General features: G+C 44.0%; 2 protein-coding genes across 4 annotated transcripts in view; one reads left to right on the forward strand and one right to left on the reverse strand.

The window, feature by feature from the left end:
• The first annotated feature begins 267 nt into the window (after positions 1-267).
• On the forward strand, positions 268-7,632 carry SNRPD1 (small nuclear ribonucleoprotein D1 polypeptide). The gene is made up of 4 exons (XM_084858133.1): positions 268-451; positions 2,959-3,035; positions 5,316-5,507; positions 7,320-7,632. Exons 1-4 carry the CDS (start codon positions 438-440, stop codon positions 7,394-7,396), a joined length of 360 nt encoding a protein of 119 aa, XP_084714259.1. The 5' UTR covers positions 268-437; the 3' UTR covers positions 7,397-7,632.
• SLC6A20 (solute carrier family 6 member 20) overlaps positions 7,446-23,609 on the reverse strand; it is a 42,999-nt gene continuing 26,835 nt past the window's right edge. For all 3 annotated transcript variants that reach the window (XM_084858129.1, XM_084858130.1, XM_084858132.1), the window contains exons 4-11: positions 20,592-20,819; positions 17,467-17,577; positions 15,903-16,144; positions 14,914-15,076; positions 13,441-13,645; positions 11,331-11,490; positions 10,926-11,091; positions 7,446-9,514 (exon numbers count right to left, since the gene is read on the reverse strand). In XM_084858129.1, the coding sequence (XP_084714255.1) occupies positions 9,386-9,514; positions 10,926-11,091; positions 11,331-11,490; positions 13,441-13,645; positions 14,914-15,076; positions 15,903-16,144; positions 17,467-17,577; positions 20,592-20,819 (1,404 nt within the window). In that variant the 3' untranslated portion in view covers positions 7,446-9,385. The remainder of the gene's footprint in view (positions 9,515-10,925; positions 11,092-11,330; positions 11,491-13,440; positions 13,646-14,913; positions 15,077-15,902; positions 16,145-17,466; positions 17,578-20,591; positions 20,820-23,609) is intronic.

The raw sequence follows: 23,609 nt of genomic DNA on the forward strand, positions 1-23,609 counted from the left end.
CGCGGATGCACCCTTGCCCAGCCTTCCCCAGCCTGGGGTCCTCCAGATGCCATGTTGGTTGGGGATGATGGGAGTTACATTCCAATATATCTGCAGGTTGGGAAAGGCGCCGCCTTAGCCACTCTCTCCCTTTCCCACTTGCAGAGTCTTCCCCTCCTGCAGGAGGCGCTCGCTCCCAATCTCCTTCCGCCTTCTCTCTACTCTTCACCGCCGGAACGGAAGAGCAGGAGGGGGCGGTGCTTCCGGCCATTCATCGCGCGCACCTTCAGGAGCGCTAGTTGCTTCTCGGAGCGGGTAACGGAAGCGGCCTAGTCTTTGGCTGCTGGCCCGCGCTCAGTTTTTGTCCGTCCGTCCTTCCTCGCCTTCGGCTTCCCATCGCCGGGGAGGACGCGCTGTCAGCTTCAGCCCGTTTGAGCCGTGCCTGCCGCTTTGCCGCCATGAAGCTCGTGAGGTAAGCCGCGAGCGTGCCCGGGAGGGCGGGCACGGCTCCGAAATCACGCGGGCCGGGCCTGGGCTCCTGGCTCGCGGGCCCCTCCCCCGCCGGGCCTCGCGCTCCTCCCGCGTCAGCTCGCGCGGCGCTCCGAGGACGTTCTCTCCCCGGCCTCGGCTCTCGCCCGCTCAGCCGTTGGCCTCCCCTGGGCCCTGTCCCCGAGGCTGGCCGCGGAGCTTCCTGGCGAGCCCGTCGGCCTGGGCCGCCCCTGCTCAAACTGAGTCTGTTTCTGCGTCAGCCCCTTTCCCGCCTCTGGGCCTGCTCCTAACCAATGAGGAGATTCGGGGAACCGAGGCTTCGGAGGGGAGGGTTAACATTAGCCTGGTGCTGCAGCGTTAAATTTCTTCAGAGCCAGGACCCGCTTTTAATTCTGAGCTGTAGCTCGGATATTAAAACCGTCTGTTATTACGTGCATCCGTTCGTTTGTTTCTTTAGGATGACCATAGGCAAAGGAAGGCAGGTTTCCTATATTCTTGATAGTTATATAGAAGAGGAGGCGCTTGTAGATGCAGGTTGTCATGCTGCTCCTGCCCCCAATACTACTTTCTGTGTCAATATTAAGATAAAATCACTCTGGCCTCCTTTGAATCTTGTCACCTTCCTTTCCTCTCTTCCTCTTAAATTCTCCATAGAAAAAGTCCCAAACAGACAAAACAATGGCAGTGACGACTCACGTTGGGTCAGGGCATGACACTCTTCTAGGTTCTGACCTGCTTGTTGCAGACAAAGCTCTAGTGCAGGGGTGGCAACACGTTGCCCTTCAAATGTATTTTACCACAAACAGCACAATCCCTGACTATTGACTATGCTGACTGGTATTTATGGGAGTTGTAGTCCAGAATATCTGGAGGACATACGGTTGCCTACCCCTGCTCTGTACTCGGAGGCTGACAGGCATCCTATGCAGAGTAGGAGGAGCATGAAGGTGATCTTCACTTCTGCGTTTCTCCCGCTCTGCATTTTTGCTAGACAGCTGTTTTTGCCTGTCTAGCTAGGGCTCTGTGGAGCAGGAGAGAAGGAGGCTGGGGGGGTGGGGATAACTTTTGTGGCCTTGGAGAGGCGGCCAGTGCAGTTCTCCCCATGCCAGCAGAGAGGGATCAGGGAGCTCAGAGTCCTGGGTTTGAGGTCAGAGTGCTGTCTCCAGCCTCAGCTCCAGGAATCCAAACTAATCTATTCCCCCCCCCCCCCGCCCCCGAGGTATGATCTATATGGTCTAGGGGCCATAGGATTGCTCTCTTAGTGGAAAGTCTGTTGCTATGAATAATAGCAGTGCTTATTTCATAGGTCATGTTTGCCACTGCTAATTAATGTACATGTACAGACCCACTTAAGAGTTGTGAAGGCCCAGAAAAAAACATAAAATTTGGGGGAAATTGGAGTCTCCTTTCATTCTGCAGTGTTTTTTGAAAAATTTAGAAAAATCTGGGTATTCTTCTGAATTTGGCGGGGGGTCCTCATTCCTCCCCCTGCCACCGTCACATCTCTTAACACTGCTGTGTACATGCATGGCCTGTGTGGACCTGATCTAACTTGTTGGGAAGAGGTCACCCTCTTTTATTGGTCAGTGATAACCATTGCTCCGTGATCTGTTTTCCATATTCAGGCCACTCTAGCCGCTGCTCTTGTTCTGAACCCAGCACTCTCATATGTTATGAACAGCCCATGGGGGAGGACTGGACTGATCTTGTTAGTAATCAAAGGATACTGCTATTCAAAGAGGGTGTTATATCCGCTTTTTTTATACAATACTTTAACAAGTGAGGTAGCTGACAGTGTTGCTTGTTCAAATCACTGGAAGGGTCACCTTTTCGCATGTAGAAATTCTGTGAGCAATTGTTCCATAAGGGTTTTCCCAGGCTGATGATACTCTGGTATGAAAACCTTCACATGCTGCTTTCCACCTGTTATGAGGAGCACTAACCTTAGTCCTGCCAGAAGTGGAAGAAGTTTTAAAATAATCTAATCACTTTTCCAAGGATATTTTAAAATGAGGCATGGCTCTTATTCTTATATAAATATATGCCTGTGACTCTTTTCACTTTCCCACAAATCCTTGTTCTAGCGGTCTGGATTTCACTGCACTCCTAATAACAAGCATCTAGATATGTGAACTGACCAGATGTTTCTTGAGAAGTAAATACATATCCTCATGGACTTCCAGAGTCCTTTGTCTTCCTTTTCTCAACAAAGCAACACGGGACTCCTTTCTATTTAGAATTCACAATAGTCCCTGGATGGGAGAATCATTCATCTCCACAGAAGGTTCCAGTTGGTAATAGGAAGAGCTGCCTACAGTTAAGTTGTCCATTGGCCAGTAGGATGGTATAGAACTAAAATGGTCTTTAACATTTTGCTTTATGGAGACCTTTGCTTGTTGCAATAATCTCAGCCCCTGTTAGTACCAGTATAGAGAAATATTGTTACTTTTGAGCTGAAAAATACTGTTCTGTTTAAATTATAAACTGCAGGTTTCTCATGAAACTTAGTCATGAAACTGTGACCATTGAACTGAAGAATGGGACCCAGGTTCACGGAACCATCACAGGTATTGTATTCAAGATATCTAAAATGATGTTAAATTCCTTTTAGATAGAACAGCTATCTTGATATAATTATTAGATTTGTAATTAGATAAAACTGGGACTTTTGGCAGAATAATTGTTACATACAAAGCTAGAGAAATTAATAGCCATGTGTATTCCCACCTTTCATATAAAAATGCCAGAGGTACACGCTTGCAGCTGTCCTATTTTATTTCTACAATGACCCTGTGATATAGATTGCTTTGAGAACGCAGCTTATCCAAGGCCACCCTACTGAATTTCATAACACAAGGGGGATATGAATATGGGTTTTCCTTATTGAAACCCAGTGCTCTAATCACTATATCACACTGGTTCTCAGAACATCCATTTTCTCTGCCTTAGCACTTGTCTATTTCATATTTAATAGAGCTAAGTGATTACATTTTCACTAAACCGCTCATTGTTGGGGTAAGGAAGAGGCAGTCAGTTATGGCTTACGACTTACGTGTGTAAACTATCAAACATTTAATGTAGCTTATCTAGGAGGTTTCTGTCTGGATATGTGTACCTCTTCGCATGTATGATACTCCAGCCAGAATAAGGATGTGGTAGTAGTGCTTTGAACTGTGAGAGCATAGGACACATATCCAGCTGATGTTGGAGGGGCGAATGCTGTACGGTATGCACAGGGAGTGTGATTGAGATTATTAAAGGCACTTGGAGGTAGTAACATTTAATCAATTTAAAGAAAAGTCTAAAGAAAATTAGCTTTTTAAAATGTATTTGCAATTTGTTTATTTTTCCTGCTTTTCTTCAGTAGCACTGCTTCTGGATAGTAATTATACTATGATTCAATGTTTAGAAATCCCACCTTTTCTTTCTTGCAATAAAGAGTTCATCTCTCCTAAATGGTATAGGAAATGTAGCATTCTGTATTATTGTGACTAGAGATGTGAAGGCCTGGAAAAAAACCAGAAAAACATGGGGGGAAAAACTGTAGTTTTTTTCCGAGGAATGTTTTTGTTTTTTTTACTAAAAATTGAACAGCTTTGGATTCTGAAATATTTTCTTTTAGAATTTAAGACAAAGCATGTATTGTTACCCAGCCTTTACTCCCCCCAAAATGATTTCTAAAAACTATGTAATAAGAATTTTATAGAAAAACTAGAGATGTAAAATGTCTGGAAATAATGAAGCCATGGGGAAAAATATTTTTTTAATCCTCTCTGTAAGATTCCTGGCATAGTTCTTTCATTCCTTATTCAAATTATTGTTCTAAAGTATATTTTATTGATAGACATTTTATGCTCCGTTTCCCAACATGTTAGTAGAGTCACCATTATGCATTCTTGACAGCTTGTATTTTGTTCTGTAGAGTCCTGTGTTTCTGATGCTGTAGCAATCATTTAATGTAGTTCTAATCTGTTCAGACAATAATTAGAAATTTAGGGCACAATCCTATCTAGATAGGCGGCTTCACCTATCTAGGGAGCACCTATACAAAGCAGGGCAGGAGAAACACAGAAGGAATCGTATCTCCTGCCCTGCTTTTTCTGCTAGACAGTTTAGCCGCAGGAGCACAGACAGGGAAGGAGGCTGCTGTAATGTGTTGTACAGGCAGCTATGATCTCCCCACCCTGGAACGCCCCCAGCCATGCCTATTTCCGGCCCCTCCACGCTTCTCTTGTGAGTGTGGAGGATAGGGCTGTTCTGCGCTGCCTTGGAGGCAGCGCGGAAGTCAGGGGAGGTTGGTTTTCTGGAACCGACCATGGAGCACGGGCTACAAGGTCGGTTCCCAGAAAACAGCATATCCTATGGCCGTCTAGCTGCTGTCTAGCGGCCATATGATTGCTCCCTTACTGAGTTTACTTTAAAAGTTTTAAAATATAATGATAAATTTATGAGCAAACTAAGTTATACATAACTTTGGGAACAGAAAGGCTGCTTTATGTTCCTAACGCAGCCCTCCCCAACCTGGATGCTTTGGACTACAGTGCCCAGCATTTCTGAGCTGAAGTCCAAAATATCTGGAGGGCACCAGATTGGGGAAGGCTGTCTTAGAGCAACAAAGTCACTTTAGATCTGTAAAGAGCACTAAAAAATGAGTATTGCTTATTTTTCAATTTTTCCAAAATCCCCAATTTCCACCAGCCCCCACCTGTTTTTTTCCATGGCCTCAAAATTTCTGGAAACTTTGCATCTCTAATTATGACCCTCAATTTGGAAATGATATGTAAATGGTAATACCGACCTCTTAGAAGCCCATATGTATAGGACGCATTCTATTCTTTATTTTTCAGGAGTGGATGTCAGTATGAATACACATCTTAAAGCTGTAAAGATGACTTTGAAGAACAGAGAACCTGTCCAGCTGGAAACTTTGAGTATTCGGGGCAATAATATTAGGTATTTCATTCTGCCAGACAGCTTGCCCCTGGATACTCTACTGGTGGATGTTGAACCGAAAGTCAAATCCAAGAAAAGGGAGGCAGGTTAGTGACCTGAATTTGTCCCCCATGATCATGCTTATTCGCAGCATAAACTCTTATACATCTAGGAGCTTATGTTTTAGTTCTTTGTATACTATTAACAAAGGATTTTTCCCACGTTGTCTTCATCTGGAAGAAATTAATGGTTAGAGGGCTGCTTGTTTTCCATTTTTCTTAGTTGGTCATTTTATGCAATTTTTCTTAGTTTCTGTTTGTGATCCCTTACAAAATCATTTCCTGCTGTTCTTTGTTTCTTTAAAGCTGAAGCCATTATCTTATTTTTAAAGTAACTTTTGTAATTCTTTTGTCAGCAGATTAGCATCAGGCCAGTGTAGCACAAGAGCCACAAGTCACCTATCCTTTCATTTTCAGAGCAGGTCCCCAACATTTCTTGCTGTCTAATGTTCTTTCCTCCAATTCTGAAAACAGTGGTGTAACACCTGCATCACTTTATCATAACAGCAGATAAGTGACTTTCTAACACTTTTCATTTGTAGAACACTTGCGTTCCTCAGTGGTCTTCACATGCCACTGCCACCTTGAACTTCTTCTGAAACTTAGATTTTTAGCATGTTTTCAGAATACCAAGCAAGCATTTTGTTTAGTTAGCATCCCAAAAGAACAGTCTTATTTAGTTAACATCCCAAAAGAACAGATTTCTTTTGTGGTACAAGGGCTCAGGTGAATATGTGCAACAAATCTACGTGTTTTCTTTCATGTCAATTTTTTTGTGGGGGGTGGCTGGGGAAGGATTGCAGGTAAGGAATGAGAGAATACTCACATTAAACAGTATGATTGTCTATATCAATGTCTTTCACATCTGAAATGATCCATTTCTGGGAATCTGCTGGCTCTGTTTTTAAATATATATATCCAATATTGATATATTGGACAGATGGCTTGGTTATTAGAACAGAGGGTGGTTTAGGGTGCAGTCCTGTGGGGATAGGTGGCTGCCTCCTAACTCACAAGCAACCGCCTATCCAATGCAGGCTGGGCAGATCACAGAGTTCTTCTCTGCACTCCGGCTGCCCTGCATTCACAGCTAGACGGCTGATTTCAGCTGTCTAGCCATGGGTGAGGGAGGGGGGAGCTGGATGACACATAGGATGCGTTGTACCGGTACATCTGCAGTCCCCGCCCCCAGGAACACCCCCTTTTGCCCTGCTCCGCACTGCTCTTCCAAGTGCAGAGACCGGGGATGATTTGCACCAGTTTGCGCCCTTAATATGTTTGGAACAGAGCAGCTCTGATTGTTTTTTTTTCTCCTCAGTTAAGCCATTTAGAGAAGGAGTGTAATTTCTCAGTTATAGACAAGACTCTTAAAAGATCAGTGTATCCTGGTTTTGCTTTTTAAGGAAGTTCTTATTTAAACAATGGGACCTGATGGGAATTAAGCTGTTGTGGAATCTGTCCTTTTACCCCATAGGAGATGTGGAATTTCCAGTCTTTATACCTACTTAGCATTTTTTTTAGCTTTGACATGCACTGCCTCTGGCAGTAGTAACTATTTTACTTGTGATGGGGCTCACAGAACCAACAGGTTTTTTTTTCTAGTTCTTTAATAGAGTTTTTATCCAAAGTAGGAAATAGAAAAATGTCTGTAAACCATTTAGCAACCAATGTAATGTAGAAAACTTCCTTTGCTAAAATGTTCTCCAGCTGTTAACTGTAGTGTAAACTTAGTCTAAAAGTGAAAATAAAAAATATAAATCAAGTTTTGGTTTGAAAAGTGCTGGATCTAGAATCTGGTAGAACCTTCACATTTCACTATTCTGTGTTTACTCAAAGGAAGTTTTCTCTTTTTGTGTTCAGTTGCAGGAAGAGGACGTGGTAGAGGACGTGGCAGAGGCAGAGGACGTGGTAGAGGAAGAGGAGGTCCAAGGCGATAATTTCTTTATAGCTGCTAAAAAAAATGCAAGGAAATTCCAGCTATTTTTTGTACAGGTTTTCTTTAGTGACAATTTTTAATAAACAAGTGTGGAAAATGTCTTGTCAGTTAAGTTCAAGTTATGCACTTGCACATGTATCTCATGGAAACTCTTTGATTAAGTCTGGCTTTGTTACCTTTAGTAGTGGGCAGCTAAAACTTGGAATTTCTTAAGTCAGAATATACAGACATTTCTTCTAAATTCCCCAGTGTTGTGGAATTTGCTTCTGGTGTAATTTCTCCTCCTGTCACATCTTCTGTGACAGGAGATTTAAAGGACCTTGCATTGTGGTGTGCGTGTGTGTGAATGAGAGAGAATATTTATTGGGCCAGTTTGGACATCACAGTTAGCCAGAATTCTTACCTAAAGAATTCCGTCTTATCTGGAACAAGTAAATGTAGTGCACACTGCACAACTGATCTCACCTGGCTCCTCCTGCCAGCAGGAGCGGCTAAACAACCAGGGAACCACTGCTAGTAGTTTTGTCTAGTGCTCATCTGAACTGGGACCTCTGGTTTGTTGCTCTCCTAACAAGCCAGAATTATAAATCAAGAACAAACCCTGGCTTATGATTCTGGCTGTTTAGGAGAGCCGTAGGCTAGAGATCCTGGCTCAGACATAATGCTAACCAAACCATGGATGGAGGTTTCCTGGTTTGTTTAGCCACTCCTGCTTGCAGGAGGCGCCAAGCAAGAGTGAGCAAGCAGTGTACACTAGCATGCTTGCTCATTTGCAATAAGAATTCCGGTTTACTGTGACATGTGAACCAGGCCGTTAAGTTTCAGCTAATATCAGAAGTATTTTTCTATGAAGGTATACAACTGCCATGAAGCATTTCAAGACTAAAACCAGAATTTTCATCCTTCAGTATGAATTTCATTGGAAAGAGTTGGGTGTGGAAACAATATTAAATAGCTGGGATTATTGAAATGTGATACTAGAACCTTCTTGAATTTGAAATATTTTGCAGCTTTGCTAGTAAGATATGGTTAAGCAATGCATGGCCGATTGTACTCTTGCATCACCTGAGGGCATTTGTGAGAAACCTAAGAGAATATGTATTCTTACTGTAAAACTTTTTTTTAGCTTTTACTGTTTCAGAGATAAAAAAATTTGGCAACACATGATAAAAGGTCTGTAAAAAGAAGCCTACAACTATCAGTGTTACCACATACAGGATTTTCTACTCAAGCTTATGCTATTTGGACGTAATGTTAAGAGTATTGTGCAACGTTTCCTAATGGGAACATTTATATGCATTACATTGATGCAACTAAAATCTGCCTGGCTTTACTTTCTCAGCTCATGACAGTTCCAGTGTAGCTTTCAGTGCCTTACATTGGTCCAGTCCCACTCCCTTTAAAGTTTGTGAAGTACCAATAGAAAAATGGGTACTTCAGAGCATCATCTTGGAACCTGCTGTTTACCTCTATTGGTAACTCAAAAATTGACAATGCTTTTACATATAAACATTGAGAACTTAAGTAATGAGCTAATAGCTCCTAAAGAATTTCCTGGCATTTTCTAAAAGATACATTCCATGAGCAGTGCAAATAACTTGCTTAGTCAGACTATGCATTATACATTTTTAAAAAGTGTTTGCACATGTTGCAACTTTCCTGCTGTGCAAGGCTTTCTTCCTGCACTTCAGATACAAAAGGAACACACTTCCACTCAGGTGAAAATTGTTTTCGAGCAGGCAGATGGAATTGACCAATATATATTTCTTTGTGTTTTTTAAGCTCCATTCTGAGTTCACATCTCAAAAGCAATCACACCACAATCTGCTACAGAACAGCTTTCTTGACTATGAGAATGGCCAAGGGAATATTTTTGTTTGATGGTAGCCAAGTTCTGCATGTCTTGGTAATATTTGCAGGTTATTGCTGCGTTAGTCTTCAAAGTAGTGTGTGGAAGTTGCAGCTATTGGCGAAGTTCAGAGTCCAGTTACTAATGCTTTGTTCTCTTCGCTATAAAAGTTACTAGTGCACCTAGTGGTATACACACAGTAGATGCTGCTACAAGCAGCCCAATAACTGCCAGGGCACCACTTGGATAATCCTTTGTAACCAGCTGCCCCTGCAAGAGAGATTATGAGAATGTAAAACTGCAAGCCTGTTAATGCACATAAATAATGTCTGGTTTATTGCAGGGGGCGGTGGGGATGGTGGTTAAGCTTTGTGGTAGAATATGCTTATTGTAAAAGATCACATTTTTTCCTCAAAACCCCTTTCGCTCCTTTCATAGTGAGCATCCCATCTTCAGCATTACATAGCAGAAATACTTATAGATGTTAAGACTCAATACTGTAGCAGATTTAAGTGATGAGTATTTACTCTTACACTTTCTACTGAGCTGAGGATAGATCAGTTGCAATTCAGACTGTTACAGGGGTAGGCATAGCAAAGCTGTTTGGTGAGCAAAGGGCATGTATACTAAGCTGCATGTGATCACTGCATTTGAAGTAAAAATGTGTGGTAGTCACTGTTCACCCTCAATATACCACATGCTGGCAGGGAACTAATGCTTCTCTTATATATGCGGTCACATATGTGTTCACAATGTTAAGATTAAAACTTAAATTATATCTTCGTAGAGATGTTACAACAAATTATGCAATCAACCACAAAAGCTGTCTATCCTAGCATTGCTCTTTTCATAAAACTGAATGAGGTGTAAGTTTAAGAAAAGCAAACTTCCTATGGAGGTATGAACTCTGAAATCACTGAACCTGAACAGATTATATATGCCGCCAGCCTTCCCCAACCTGGTTCACTCCAGAAGTTTTGGACTTTAACTGCCATCAGCTCCAGCCAGCATGGCCCTGATTAGGAGTGCTGGGAGTTGTATTCCAAAACATCTGGATGGCATCGAGTTGGGAAAACAGAAATATACTATGTCTCTAAACTCCCAAAATGAATTGGTTCCCCCCAGAAATCTCTTTTGGCGGGGGCTGTCTTTGTGTCAAACTGCTGTTTTAAGTTCACTTGGCCAGATCTTCCCCGTGCATCTCAAAGTGGCATTGGTGCAGACTGTTGCGCATTCCTGGCTGGTCATCTTTCTACATTGTAGTAAAAAAGATCATGGAAACTGTTAAGAGTATGTAGTTAAGGGAACTGAATAGTGTTGACTCTGAAAGAGTATGCATACACTTGGCACATTTTCTAGCATTAAGAAACAGCTGTTGTATCATGTATGATTTCATACTTCTAGGGTCTAATAGTTATTGAAACTTAACAGGACTCAAACATGTTTAGTCCTATTCTATTATAAAGAGTAGTTTTCTAATCTTGTTAATACTATCAAAAACTATTTGGAAGTTCCAAATGTCTAAAGATACATCTGCTGTTACCTGTTCTTGCTTTCCTTTAAATGTACACTCTGACCTAAAAGGACTAAAGGCAGCAGTTGGGTTTTGTAATTACTATGAGCTGTAATTCCCTACCCAGCTACCAATGGTTAAATAAGCTAATTGCAATGAGTAAAATACCTCTGTTGCTTCCCAGGCTTGGTATTGCAGTGCCCCTGTGCTGATGTAGTCCGTGAGGTAAAATATAAACAGGCTTACAATTAGCACAGGACTAGCAAACCCCCACATAATCTTCCAGTACCAACTTAGTTCATGTCCAATCATCACACAAACGTCTTTCTGAAATCTGTCAAGAAAAGAAAAGTGCATATTATAAAGATGCAGATTTGTTTCTACCCTGATTCCTATTCAAAACAATAAGTATGGAAAGCAAATTGCTAGAATATTGTCAAATGTAGAAACAACATCAAGGGTTTCTAATGTCTTGGATTCTAAGATGCAGAAAAACATTCAAGCATGAGATAATGGAACAAAATAGTCATTATGACAAATGGTATATGATAAAGGATTTTATTGAGTTCTTACCTTTTTAGCCCATATACGTAACAGACAGCAATTGTTTCCACCAGTACAATGAGCAGCAGGGAGAGTGTAGCTGCATAGTCATTGAAGATATCAAACCAGTAGTTGCCAGCCTCCATGGTAAATACCAGGCCAATGATACAGTTGATAACACACACACCACCTATAAGAATAAAACAAGTTGTTACAGTCTCGGGTGAAAGTAACGCATTTGAGTCAAAATATGTTGGCTTTACTTCAGCAGGATGCAGTTCCACAGGCAATGATCAACAGCTGTGCTGACATGCTGTGCTTACTTCATGTGAGAATAGCATTGAATAACAAAAAAGAGATGATAGTACTGGAATAGAGTCAAGGACTGTGGCAATGCCTCCTTTGCGACACTACAGATCTAGAGCGGGGGGGGGGGGGCTGCCTGTGGTGCAGCTAGGTGATTTTAGACCCTGGACTTAAGGGTCTTATGGGGAGGGTCCCCTTTTGGCAGCCATGTGTATTACATCAGTCATGATGCACACAACATTTCACCCCCACCATGCTGCCCCCATTCCATTCTTTACAACTGCTTCACAACTGGAGCCTCAAGTCCATGATGATGTATTCTGATATACATATATTAGTGAAGCAAACAGTGGTGCAGCTAGGTAAATTTTAGACCCTGGACTTACTGGTCTTATGGGGCCCCTTTAGATGGCCATGTTGTGAAATGTACAGTTAGCATTTCTCTTCCCCTCCACAACTGCTTCTGTGGTCCTGATATGTTAGAATATTTGTCAATCCTGATTTTTTTTTAAGACAGTGCTGTTTTTCATTTTAAGCTCACTTAAATCATAGCACCATCATTACTAGAGGAATAAAATGGAATTTACTTCTGCTTCCCTGATCACCTGCTATTTTCTGGGTGGTCATTTGGCTGCAGGTAGGGATGTACGAAAGTCACTTACCTTTTCGCGGATGTGATTCGTGGGGGGGGGAGGTGCTCCGTCCCTCCCCCCGGAATCCTCAACGGGGGGGGGGTGATCTGGTCCTCCCCCCCGGAATCCTGCCTTGCCGGCTCCGCAGAGCAGCCGGCCAGGGCCGTCTGCAGCCAGAGTTCCGGCCACGGACAGGCTGCTGCAGATGCAAATGGCGGCCGCCGTAGCGGCCGCCATTTGCATCCAGCCAGGCTGCCGTGATAGGCTACGTAAGTATTTACGTAGCCTATCACGGCAGGCCAAAAAAAAAACCAGCGTACGCAAATGGCGGCGGCTATGGCGGCCACCATTTGCATTCCCTATTTTTTGCCGTTTCCTCCTACGTAAATATTTACGTAGGCTATTACGGCAAAAAAAGGGGGAACGCAAATAGCGTAGTGGGCGCTATTTGCGTTCTCCCCCCCCCCGTTTTAGCCTACGCTATTTGCGTTCCCCTTTCTTTCATCGTAATATTTACGTAGGACAAAATGGCGAAAAATAGGGAACGCAAATGGCGGCTGCCGTAGCCGCCATTTATGTTCGTGTTTTTTTTCCTTGGCTTGCTGTGATAGGCTACGTAAATACTTACGTAGCCTATCACGGCCTCCACAGGGACGCAAAAGGTGTCCCTGCATTAGCTGTGATAGGCTATGTAAGTATTTATGTAGCCTGTCACGGCTATGATGAAGAAGCGAATGGTGGCCGCAGGGTGGCCGCCATTCTCAAGTCAACATGGATGGCAGCAGGTAAGTGCTCCGTCTCGTGCGCTTTTCGTGGGTTGGGGGTTCCGTTTCGCGTGCCTTTCGTGGGTTGGGGGGGCAGGGGCTTCGTTCCACCACAGATTTCGGGGGGCCGAATGCACTGGCATTCGGCCTCACCGAGATCCATGGTGGAATTCTCTGACATCCCTAGCTTCAGGTCCCTGGACTTTGGCCCCAAGGTCCAGCCTGAGCTGCACCCCCACACACATGAAGAGTGGTGCTCTGCATGCGTCACAGTGAGCATGTTGCTTAGTACTGCACTTCTGGATTGTGGCCACAGCTGTGTGCAACTAGGCCAACTACATATGGGACATTCTTCTCCCCTAGTATTGTAAACCTGCATATGGACACTTCATTGCCGCTGCGGTGCTTTGAGTGTATTTAGACAGTAATCAGATTCACCTGAGATAACCTCTCTGGGCACATGAGAGGAAAGGAACTTGCTGTCCGTCAAAGGAGTAAGGATGGCTGCAGTGTTCCCCAGCATGCTGCCTATTCCCAGCATCAGCAGCATAATAAAATACAGCACTGAGTACAGCTGTGAGACTTCCATGTTCTTGATTGCTTCAGAATACACTATGAATGCCAATCCAGTCCCTTGAACAGCCTGTCCACAAGGAAGAAAGAACAGAAAACACCAGAATTGTGGATAATGCATTACCATGCACAAAAGAACAATTGGTGAGGGGGGAGGGGGAATCATTTTCATGGGCTAGCCAGTGCTTTTATAGTTGCAGACTGATGTAAAACTCAAGGTAAATTAGAGTTGAGTTGCAGCCTAAGTGGCAGTTTAGTCTTTCATATTATCAGTATGACCAGATCTTAACAAATCTTGATTTAGGCCACACTTACAGTTCACAAGCCAGTGACAGCCCTAAATGTAGCAGGAAATTCCATGCATAGCTCTCCTTGGCATGTGCAGTTCCAAATCAAAGTGAACATCAGCCTGTTCCCATATGTGCCTAAACATTGGGGTAATGGGGCACAATCTGGTGTTACATGTACATCCAGATAGGGGATTCACTTGCAGGTGTCATCCTATGAACCCATGGGCATTATCACATGTCAATAAAACTTGAACTGTACAGCCACTGGTAAATGCCTGCTACTAAGAAAAAAATGACTTGGTGCTGTTGCAGCCTATACTTGTAGCTGTAAGTACTTTCTCAAACTAGGCCCCAGGTTGCCCTACATTTTAAAACTTCAGTAAATACCAGTGTTACATGGTGTATGCTATACAACATTTCAGAGTATCTCACTGAGATGCCAGAATCTCACTGAGATTTTTTTTTTAAATTGGATTCTGCCTTTCTTCCACAGAACTCGACAGCATACATATGATACTTAAGAATTTATGAATTCTAATTTTTACATTTATATCTCACTTTTCATCTAGCGAGCTGAAATCTGTATACATGGTCCTTTTCCCTACCCCTTTTATCCTCACAACAACCCTGTTATGTAGGTTGAAAGATAGTGACTGGCCCAAGGTCACCCAGTCACTGGAAATTTGCCTGTATGACTGGGGATTTGAACCTGGATCTCCCCAGTCCAACACTAACCAGCCTTCCCCAACATGGTGCCCTCCAGAAGTTTTGGACTACAATCCCATTAGCTGCAGTCAACATGGCCAGTGGTCAGGGATGATGGGATTTGCAGTCCAAAACATCTGAAGGGCACCATGTTGGGGAAGGCTGCACTATACCATCTGGTTACTGATGAGCCCCAAACCTGCTTAACTTCAGCAAGGTTGCTGCTTCATCATGTTCTTTCTGAACCATATCCTGGGTCATAATATGGGTTGGAATTTAAAAAAAATCAGTAGACTGGCAGGCTTTGCGCTGAGTCCATCAGTTTTAAAAAGAAGCAGCTTACCGTGTCTAATTCACCTTCCAAGCTGCAGTTCTTAATCTGTGGCAACAGTTCTGTATATTCACTAGGGTGAGCAGATGCTAGAAAACCTTTCATATCTTCGAGGTTTTCTATTGTTAATAAACCTTCTTCCAAGTCAAAATAATTGGTCAGCAGCAAGATCACCCTGCACGACAAAGTTAAATAAGATCCTTTCTAACAACGCAAGCAAGGTGCAATGTTTCCAAAAAGCCATTTCTAGTACACTGGGGGAAACGGATTTTTTTTTTAAATGACAGCACACTTCAAGGAAGACAAAATTTGCAGATATTACGATGCTGGGGCGGACCAGATGCTCCCCAAGTTGATTTTAATGGACAGATTTAAAGACTAGTATATCGCAAAGCAATTAACAGCTGAGGAATGGATCAATGGCTAAGTAGGCTTCTAAATAATCAGAAGTGAACTTGTGAACACCCCTTTCAATTTCTTTGTGTTTAGAACACCCTCCCCCAACCTGGTGCTTTCCAGAGGTATTGGACTACAACTCCAAGCATCCCTGATTCTGAGAGTTGTAGTCCAACACCTCTGGAGGGCAGCAGGCTGGGGAAGGCTGGTTTAGAAGGAAGTTGCCAGACCATCCTCATAAGCTCTCAAGTTGGGCCACTCACATTGCATTTGCAGTGTGTGAAAGAAGAAGAAACTTTAGGCAACTGTTTCTGGCAGCATTGTTATTCCAGCACTGACTGATCAGTGTAAGTCACAGCTCCTCTTCTGAATGGGATCATTCCACACTTGGGTACCCCCTTTCATCATCCCATGCCATACATACAAGGCTCAAAAATCCACCAGGGTGAACCCATTTGCAAGAAAAGGTTTCACATGGATGTCCATCATGAGTGACTACTTTAAAAAAACCATCTTGTCGTTTTAAAAAAAGAGGGAGGGGTTGACTACAATGCATTTTCAGGTGCACAAAAGAAGAAGGGATTTGGATTGAAAGCCAAGCTTACCTTTTCATGCAGTTTTCATAATTGAAAGTTGCCTTAAAGCCATAAATGGAGAAAGTCACAATGCTGGCAAAGATGGAGGTGGTGCTGTTTATTAACGAGACAATGATGGCATGTCGTTCGCAGTTGTTGTTTGGCTCATTGTAGCTGGCAAAAGCTATCAAGCTGCCAAAGCCAAGCCCAAGAGAGAAGAAGATCTGAGTGGCTGCATTAATCCAAGTCTTGGGGTTTGCTAGTTGCTCTAGCTGCAAGGCAAAAAACGATGAGGCTGGATCAAAGGTATAGCACTTAAAGACTTACCTTCATCTTCCCAACATGCCTTTAAGGTGGGTCATTCCAAATTCCTATTTCATGGATGTGGAACAGAGAATGAAAAATATTGACTTGGATTCATGCACAGTCTGGTTCCCCAGTCCAGTTAAATTCAGCTGCTTTGACGTAAAGCCATTCACAGCCTGATCCTACGCATATATACTCAGAAGTCCCATTGACATAAATGGAACTAAATCCCAAGTAAGCAGGAATAGGACTGTGGCCTTAGTACTACTAAGGTTAGGCTGCTCCCAGATGCCTGAGCATGGTGGGCACAAATCCTCTGCATGTATTTTGCACCTCTGATGTTACCATTCAAAAATATTTAATATATATCAGTTCTGTGGATCTTATTGCAATTAAACAAACATTCAATTTATCACTAATCCAATTGCAGTTGCCTCTGACACCAAGGAGAGTTTATATATCATGTGATCATCCTCTATGTCAGCCTTTCCCAACCTGGTGCCCTCCAGATGTTTGGACTTCAAATCCCATCAGCCCCACCCAGCATGGCCAATGTTCAGGACTGCTGGGAGTTGTAGTCCAAAACATCTGGAAGGCACCAGGCTGCGGAAGACTGCTCTGTGTTCACTTATCTTTCAAGATTATGTTACACAGTGTAACACAAGTGTACATTAACCCCAAAGTTAAACTCCATTGGCTATCAATGGAGTTTATATATCTGAGCCGTTTAAAAGGGGGAAAAAATCATTCTGAGATCCTGAGGAGTTTGTGTCAGAGACCAATAAGATAAAGTGCTAAATTCAATTCTCTTGATCCAGAGCCCTAGATGTATTGCACTCATGTCCTACTTGTGGTCTTCCCACAAGAAGTTAGTTGGCCACTGTGTGAACATAATGCTGGACTAGTGGACCCTTGGTTTGATCCAGCAGGCCGCTTCGTATGCTCTTATGTGTACTTTTCATATACATGTGAAGCTCTGGTGTATTCCTCCTTCCTCATCCATGTCTGTGGAGGGGCAGTTCTACTTTCACACTGAAGTGAATGGAGCAGCTTTTGTGGATGGGACATCTCCATGGGTGTATCAGAGCATCTATAACTGCAGCTGCAGATTGCTAGATGACATTCTTTCACAATATTTAGTCTACTACTCTCTTTGTGTTCAGCTTAGATCATATTCATATTGTACTCTAAACTCTTCATTGACAGGGAAGTTCTGTTATGAAATTATTTGTGAAGGACATGCTTCAGTTTCAAGCAGCATTTGTCTAGCCATCTATAATGGCAGTACCTTGGGTGTAAACATGTATGTCAGCCCATTTGCAGCTCCATGGAGTGTTAAGCCTCTGATTAAATATATGATGAGGACTACATAGGGTAAGGTAGCTGTCACATACACAACCTGCAAAAGAACAACAAGGGACAACATTTATTAGAACTGAGCAACACTTGAAACTTGGTGTCTGTCTTCTAATTTCCAAGTGAATTTTCCATTTTGGGGATTTGGGGGGTGGGTTTCAGTTTTGGGTGAATCTGTCTGTGTCTATACTCAAATTTTGGTGATGACTTTTAGACAATAAAAGAAAAAGCCTCAAACCTCTCTGCTCTTGAAGACTCAATATTGCTCAGAAAGAATGGGTACGCAGTTTGTGGGGTGCTTCTGGATTCATCATTGTCATTAGAAGCCAAAGTGTACCTCTGTGGCACAGAGTGCCTTTTACTAACTTTGGCTTGTACATCAACTGTGACCATTCTTGGATAGGGATAGCTTAACCACTGTGATCCATCTATTGGTAACCTCAAGACTGGACTACTGTAATCCTTTCTATATAGGGCTGCCCTTGAGGCTGGTTTGGAAGATGCAGCTAGTGCAGAATGCTGCAGTGAGGCTGTTGAGTGAAGTGCCTTGCTATGCTCACATAACACCTGTGCTGAAAGAACTGCACTAACTACCAGTCTTCTATCAAGGTATTATTATTGACATATAAAGCCCTAAACAACTTGAGATCAGGTTACCTGAAAGATCGTCTCCCCCTGTATAGACCCATTAGGCCACTACGATCTCCAGAGGAGGCCTTGTCTGTGCCACACCCTGCAGAGTCTCATCTGGCAGCAACAGGGCAACAGGCCTTCGCTGAGGTGGCACCTTTCCTCTGGAATGACCTCCCCTCCCCAATAAGTCAGGGACCAACAATCATGTGCTTTTGATGATTATTAAAAATGTACTCATTTACCCTGGCTTTTCCCAACTTATCTAAGGGCACAACCCTATTGGGTTGATGCCCAGTAGAGGAAAGCCTCCAATTCGGAGGCTTCCAAGTACCCAATGTACTACCAGGCTGCTGCCAGCAGGGCGGAAGAAGTAATGGAGACAATTTTCACTTCTGTCCTCCTTTTACATATCTATCCACTAGACGGGCCTCTGAGCCTGCCCAGCGGTGTTGCACTGGCAGGGGCATGCCCAGAGTTGGAGAGACCACAGGATACAGCACATCCTGGCCTCTCTTCCTCCTTCCCCACTCTACCCACGGCCATGCCCCCCGTTGCCTCATGACCCTGGCCTTGGAAGAGGAGCCACTGTGGAGCTTTCTGCAACAGCTGGAAGGGGTCGGGGTGAAGATCATGGGGATTTTCACCTCCAAGGTCGTAGCTCTGTCTATATTCTCAGAGGTGAAAATGCTCAGCCTCCTATGGCCCCCACAGACAGTGTCTAACGGCCATGGGATTATACCCTAAATGCTGTTCTGCTTTTAGGCACAATCCTATGTATCTTTAGATGGGAAAAAGTCTTGCAACTCCCAGCTATGCTGGCTGGGGAATGCTGGGAGTTGTAGGACTTTTTTTCCATCTAAATATGCATAGAATTGTGCCCTTAATGATGCACTGTTTTGTAATATGTTGTGAACCGCTTCAGGAGTTTTAAAATGGGAGCAATATATAAATATTCTAAAACAAATAAATCAATAAAATATTTTAAGCTCTAGCTCCTCCTAAGGCAGATAAATATATTCTTTACATTGAGGGTGGGGGGTAAATTTGCTAACTGCTTTGATAGTCTAGTTGTCACTGAAATACATTTTGGGAGGGAAGTGGAGGGAGCAATCCTATGGCCGCTAGTTAGCGGCTAGACAGCCATAGGATATCTGGTGTTTCAGGAACCGACCTTGGAGCCCGCGCTCCGAGGTCGGTTCCTGGAGAACAAAACTCCCCACCCTTCTACGCTGCCTCGCAGGCAGCATGGAACAGCCCCGTGCTCCGCGCTTGCAAAAGGAGTGCGGAGAGGCAAAAACAGTAGACAAAAGGAGTGCGGAGAGGCAAAAACAGGGCATTCCAGGGAGCGTTCCGGGGCGGGGAGGGCGGAAATGCCTGTACGACACATCCTATGTGTTGTACGGCAGCCTCCTCCCCCGCTCCGCCCTCCTGCAGCTAGACAGCCACAATCGGCTGTCTAGCCAAAAATGCAGGGCAGGAGAAGTGCGGAGGGAACAATCCCCTCTGTGCTTCTCCAGCCCTGCATTGGATAGGTTTGGAGGCGGCCGCCTATCTGCATAGGATTGCGCCGTAAATCACATTTCAAATTTGCACATGGAAAGTGCTTATTTCAAAAGCTATATTTTACATTTGGAAAATGTATCAGATGTTTGAGTTTATGATCAATTCCATGTCAGTTCTGCTCATCAAAATCTAGAGATCCGGATGTCCACGCAGACCGGTTATGTCTATGTGCTGCCCTTTACATTTCAATGAAGGAAATGGATGAAATGCATCCAATCCTTTGCATACATTTATAAGAACCCTCACTTGAAATGAAGGAGCGGTTTCATTTGAATGGAGAAACTCCATTCACAGAGTTTTCTCTCCAATAAACAGTCACTAGATTGTGCTTTTACTCAAACAACAAAAGTGTTCTTTTTGCTGAGAATGAAACACAAACTGGTTTTAAAAGCTCTTCAAGTTGTTTCCACCACCCTCCCACCTCTGCCTCACTTCATATTTGTTACAGCTGATTTCTTCAAGTCCAGCGCCATTAAACTTCTTACCAGGGCTGGTGTCAAGGGTAGTAATTGGTCAGGCACCTGCACAGAGCCCTCACCCCACCAGGGGCCCATTGACATGAGCCCTCTGTAGTTGCTCCTCCTCTTCACCACTGCAACCTGCTTGTTCACCTGCCTCTTGCTCTGGCACAGACCATGGTGGGGTGAGAAACAAGAGGAGCAGATGCCACTGGCTGCTTGCTCACTGGCTCTCTGTCTGTCCGTCAAGCAGGCAAGCAGGAGCAATGATGAGAAAGAGGATGAGGAGCGATAGCGGCTGATAACAATGGTTGTGAGATGGTAGAGTCACTGAGGGAAGGGGCCCATTGAAGGTGTTCTGCCTAAGGACCTTAAAAAACCTGGAGTCAGCACTGCTTCTTACCTTGCCTGTGTATTCTGTTCCTCTTAGAATACACAGGTAGACCACCAGCCAAGCCAGGACGAGACAGGCTGCCTGCTCCCATTGGATGCTCCCGCTTTCCTCGATGGACGGAGAAATATTGAGGGTCTTCCTGTACCAAAAGTACTGAGTCGATGTTGCCTTCTCACACTCTTCCATATAGTTTGTGTGGTTAATATTCAGTGGGCAGTTTGCCCATGGCAAAGGATCCTTACGATGTGAAGCAGACAAGAAGCACATTGATTTTCACAAGTACCATGTTCACATTTGAAATCATGAAAAGGGTGCAGGTTAGGTGGAGTGGGATGTTGGGCATTTCTACAAGAGGCTTTTATCCCGCACCTTTACTGGGGCTTTTGCTTCTAGATTCTTTGCAGGATTAAGACTGACTCCTTTACACCTCCTTTTTTCGGGGGGTTTCTTTCTGTGCCTTTCTATGTTTCATTATACAACCACTAGATGGTGCTGTGGTATATCAGAATTGTGCAATTACACACTATAAATATAACAGCATTACGAAAATACTGCACTTTCCTCAATCTAAAACCCCCTGATGTCGGTGTCCAGTAAAGGACCCACAGCTACTGTGAGTGAGCAATCATGAGCGCAAAATAAAAGTCTCACGTAGAAAGGCTCATTGCGCAGTGGTCCACATCAATATGTGATTTGAAGAAGGGTGGGTATTAAACCACAAATCTTTCTCTGCTCATTGAGCAATCTTCCTGTAATGCAATATTCTACTCTAAGGGTGCGTCCACTTTAAGGGTGCGCCTAGCACTACTGATCAAAAGGCACTGTGTGCCTCTAGATGAGGCTTTTATTGCACTGTTGCCTTGTCTCATTCACAGAATTTTACAGGGGCTCCAGACAACAGCATCCACCACTCATACCCCTCCCATATTTTCCCACCAGTTCTTCTGTCTTTCTCTTACTGTGGAAAATCATTAAGCGGAAAAAAAGGCAGAATTGGTGCACAACAGTACCTTCTGACAGTTTGTGCTAGGACCCCTCCATCTCAAGCTACCTATTGTGCAGCTGTTCTGTCTTTTCCACATTAACAGATTGTTTGAGGAAAGAAAAAATATGGAAGAAGCTCTGGGGAAACACAGGAGGGTTATGAGCAGAAGGTGATGTCATCTAGACCAGGGATGGGCAGAAAGTAGATCTCCAGGTGTTTTCTACTTCAACTCCCAGCCACTGGTGTAGTGATGAATTCTGCAGTGCAGGCACTCATCATGACAGTCCCCATAACCACACCCCAAAGAGAGTCCAAAATATCAGGCTGCTCTCTTGATCCATATCAACAAACCAGTTCTAGCAGTTTTCATCTCCACCTGGAGAAGGTCTTTTGTATAGTTAATGGGTCTCAATTGCCCATTCAAAATACTTTACATTACACCAGAGATCGCTCACAATATATTATTGCTGGGAAACATCAACTCCGGCTATTGTGAGGATTGAAGCTAAGCTTAGAGGAAACTGGGAGTTCTGAGGGGAGTGGCAGTTGGTGTCAGTGTCCCTGCTAATAAGGAAGTGCCAGTGCTGTGTCCCTGAGAGCAACGGCTCCACTACACCACTGCTCACAGCATTTCTGACCATTGGCCCTGCTGGTAGGGGCTTCTGGGAGTTAAAGTCCCAGAAATCCCAAGCATCTGGATATCGATGTTCTGCCGAGCTGCATTTTAAAGCAGGCTGCTCCTCTGGCCGGTTGCTTTTCTTCTGCGTAATTTAGTTCTCTTATGAGTGAAATGATACCAACTCTGGGGTTGTTTTCCTCCTCTCCTTGATTGCCAAACATGTTTCTTCCTCTAACCACAAAGGGTGATAATCCAAACACTTCACCCTAAAATAATCCAATTTCCAATCAGATTTTCTCTCCCCACCCGTTTTTCCCTTTAGAGGAGCTGGTTCAGCTACAATGAGGGTGAAGTTTGCTTACTCAGTTCTCCCCCAGGAGGAAAGACCTCAACAGAGTATTTTCTCTGAGAAGGGATTGAGAAGGGAGCTTACTGGAAGAAGGAGATCACTCTATCTTCCTTCTCTGGTATCCGCTTTGTTCTTTGAAGGACAAGGTATGCCAGCAACCATTTTATGTCTTTCAAGATGGCCTAGGATTTTTAAAAACTATTTCTCCCCCCCCCGCCCACCCCCTCAGCTGACACTGGATGTGGCCCTCAAGGACCCAAAGGTTGTGCAGCCCTGAGCTAGATCTACAGTAGCGCTTTTTATCAGTATTGAAGTGCACTGATAATTGCTGGGGCACATTCCACATTCCATATACTGCTTTTCTAGTGCTATTTCATGCTTTTTATTCTATATTATCCAAAATACCACAACAGATGTCATTGCGCAAGAGGGATACAGCGTTACCATGACAGGATTGTATTGATATGACACGAGGTGAAGATCCAGCTGTGGTCTACGAGTTAATTTTCACACATCAGCCCTACCAAGTCCTGATCCCTGAGTTTCACATTGGGTGATGTGATGACAGTTGTTTAATTTGTTTTGTTCCCCAAAAATGGAGGTTTGGGGGATTCTAACTTATTGGTGTTGGGGGACTTCAACGTACATTCGGAGGCCATCCTCACAGGAGCACCTCGGGACTTCATGGAGACCGTGGCCTCCTGGCAGCTGCACCATATTCTAACTGGGCCCACCCATGTAGCCGGTCATGCGCTAGACCTTGTGTTTGTTTCTGGAGAAGCGGGGAGTGATCTGGAAGTCGGGGGTATATCCACCACCCCCTTGTCATGGTCAGATCACTATCTGGTGACGTTGGACTTCTCGGTTCCACAACCCCTCCGCAGGGGCGGAGGACCCATTAAAATGGTCTGCCCCAGGCGTCTTATGGATCCAAATGGATTCCTGAAAGCGCTTGGGGATTCTCTGGGGCATGCCAACGGCCACTCGGTCGAGACCCTGGTGGGTGGCTGGAATGCCGCAATCACTGGGGTATTAGATCAGGTGGCTCCTAAACGCCCTCTCCCCCTAAATAGG

Source organism: Heloderma suspectum, chromosome 5 (genome assembly GCF_057233095.1).
Source record: "Heloderma suspectum isolate Gila_16-S chromosome 5, 16-S_ref, whole genome shotgun sequence".
NCBI lineage: Eukaryota > Metazoa > Chordata > Lepidosauria > Squamata > Helodermatidae > Heloderma > Heloderma suspectum.

Coding starts and splice junctions, on each gene's coding strand:
- SNRPD1 (XM_084858133.1), top strand. Junction 3,036..5,315: donor GGTTCACGGAACCATCACAG/GTATTGTATTCA, acceptor TTTATTTTTCAG/GAGTGGATGTCAGTATGAAT. Junction 5,508..7,319: donor ATCCAAGAAAAGGGAGGCAG/GTTAGTGACCTG, acceptor TTTTGTGTTCAG/TTGCAGGAAGAGGACGTGGT.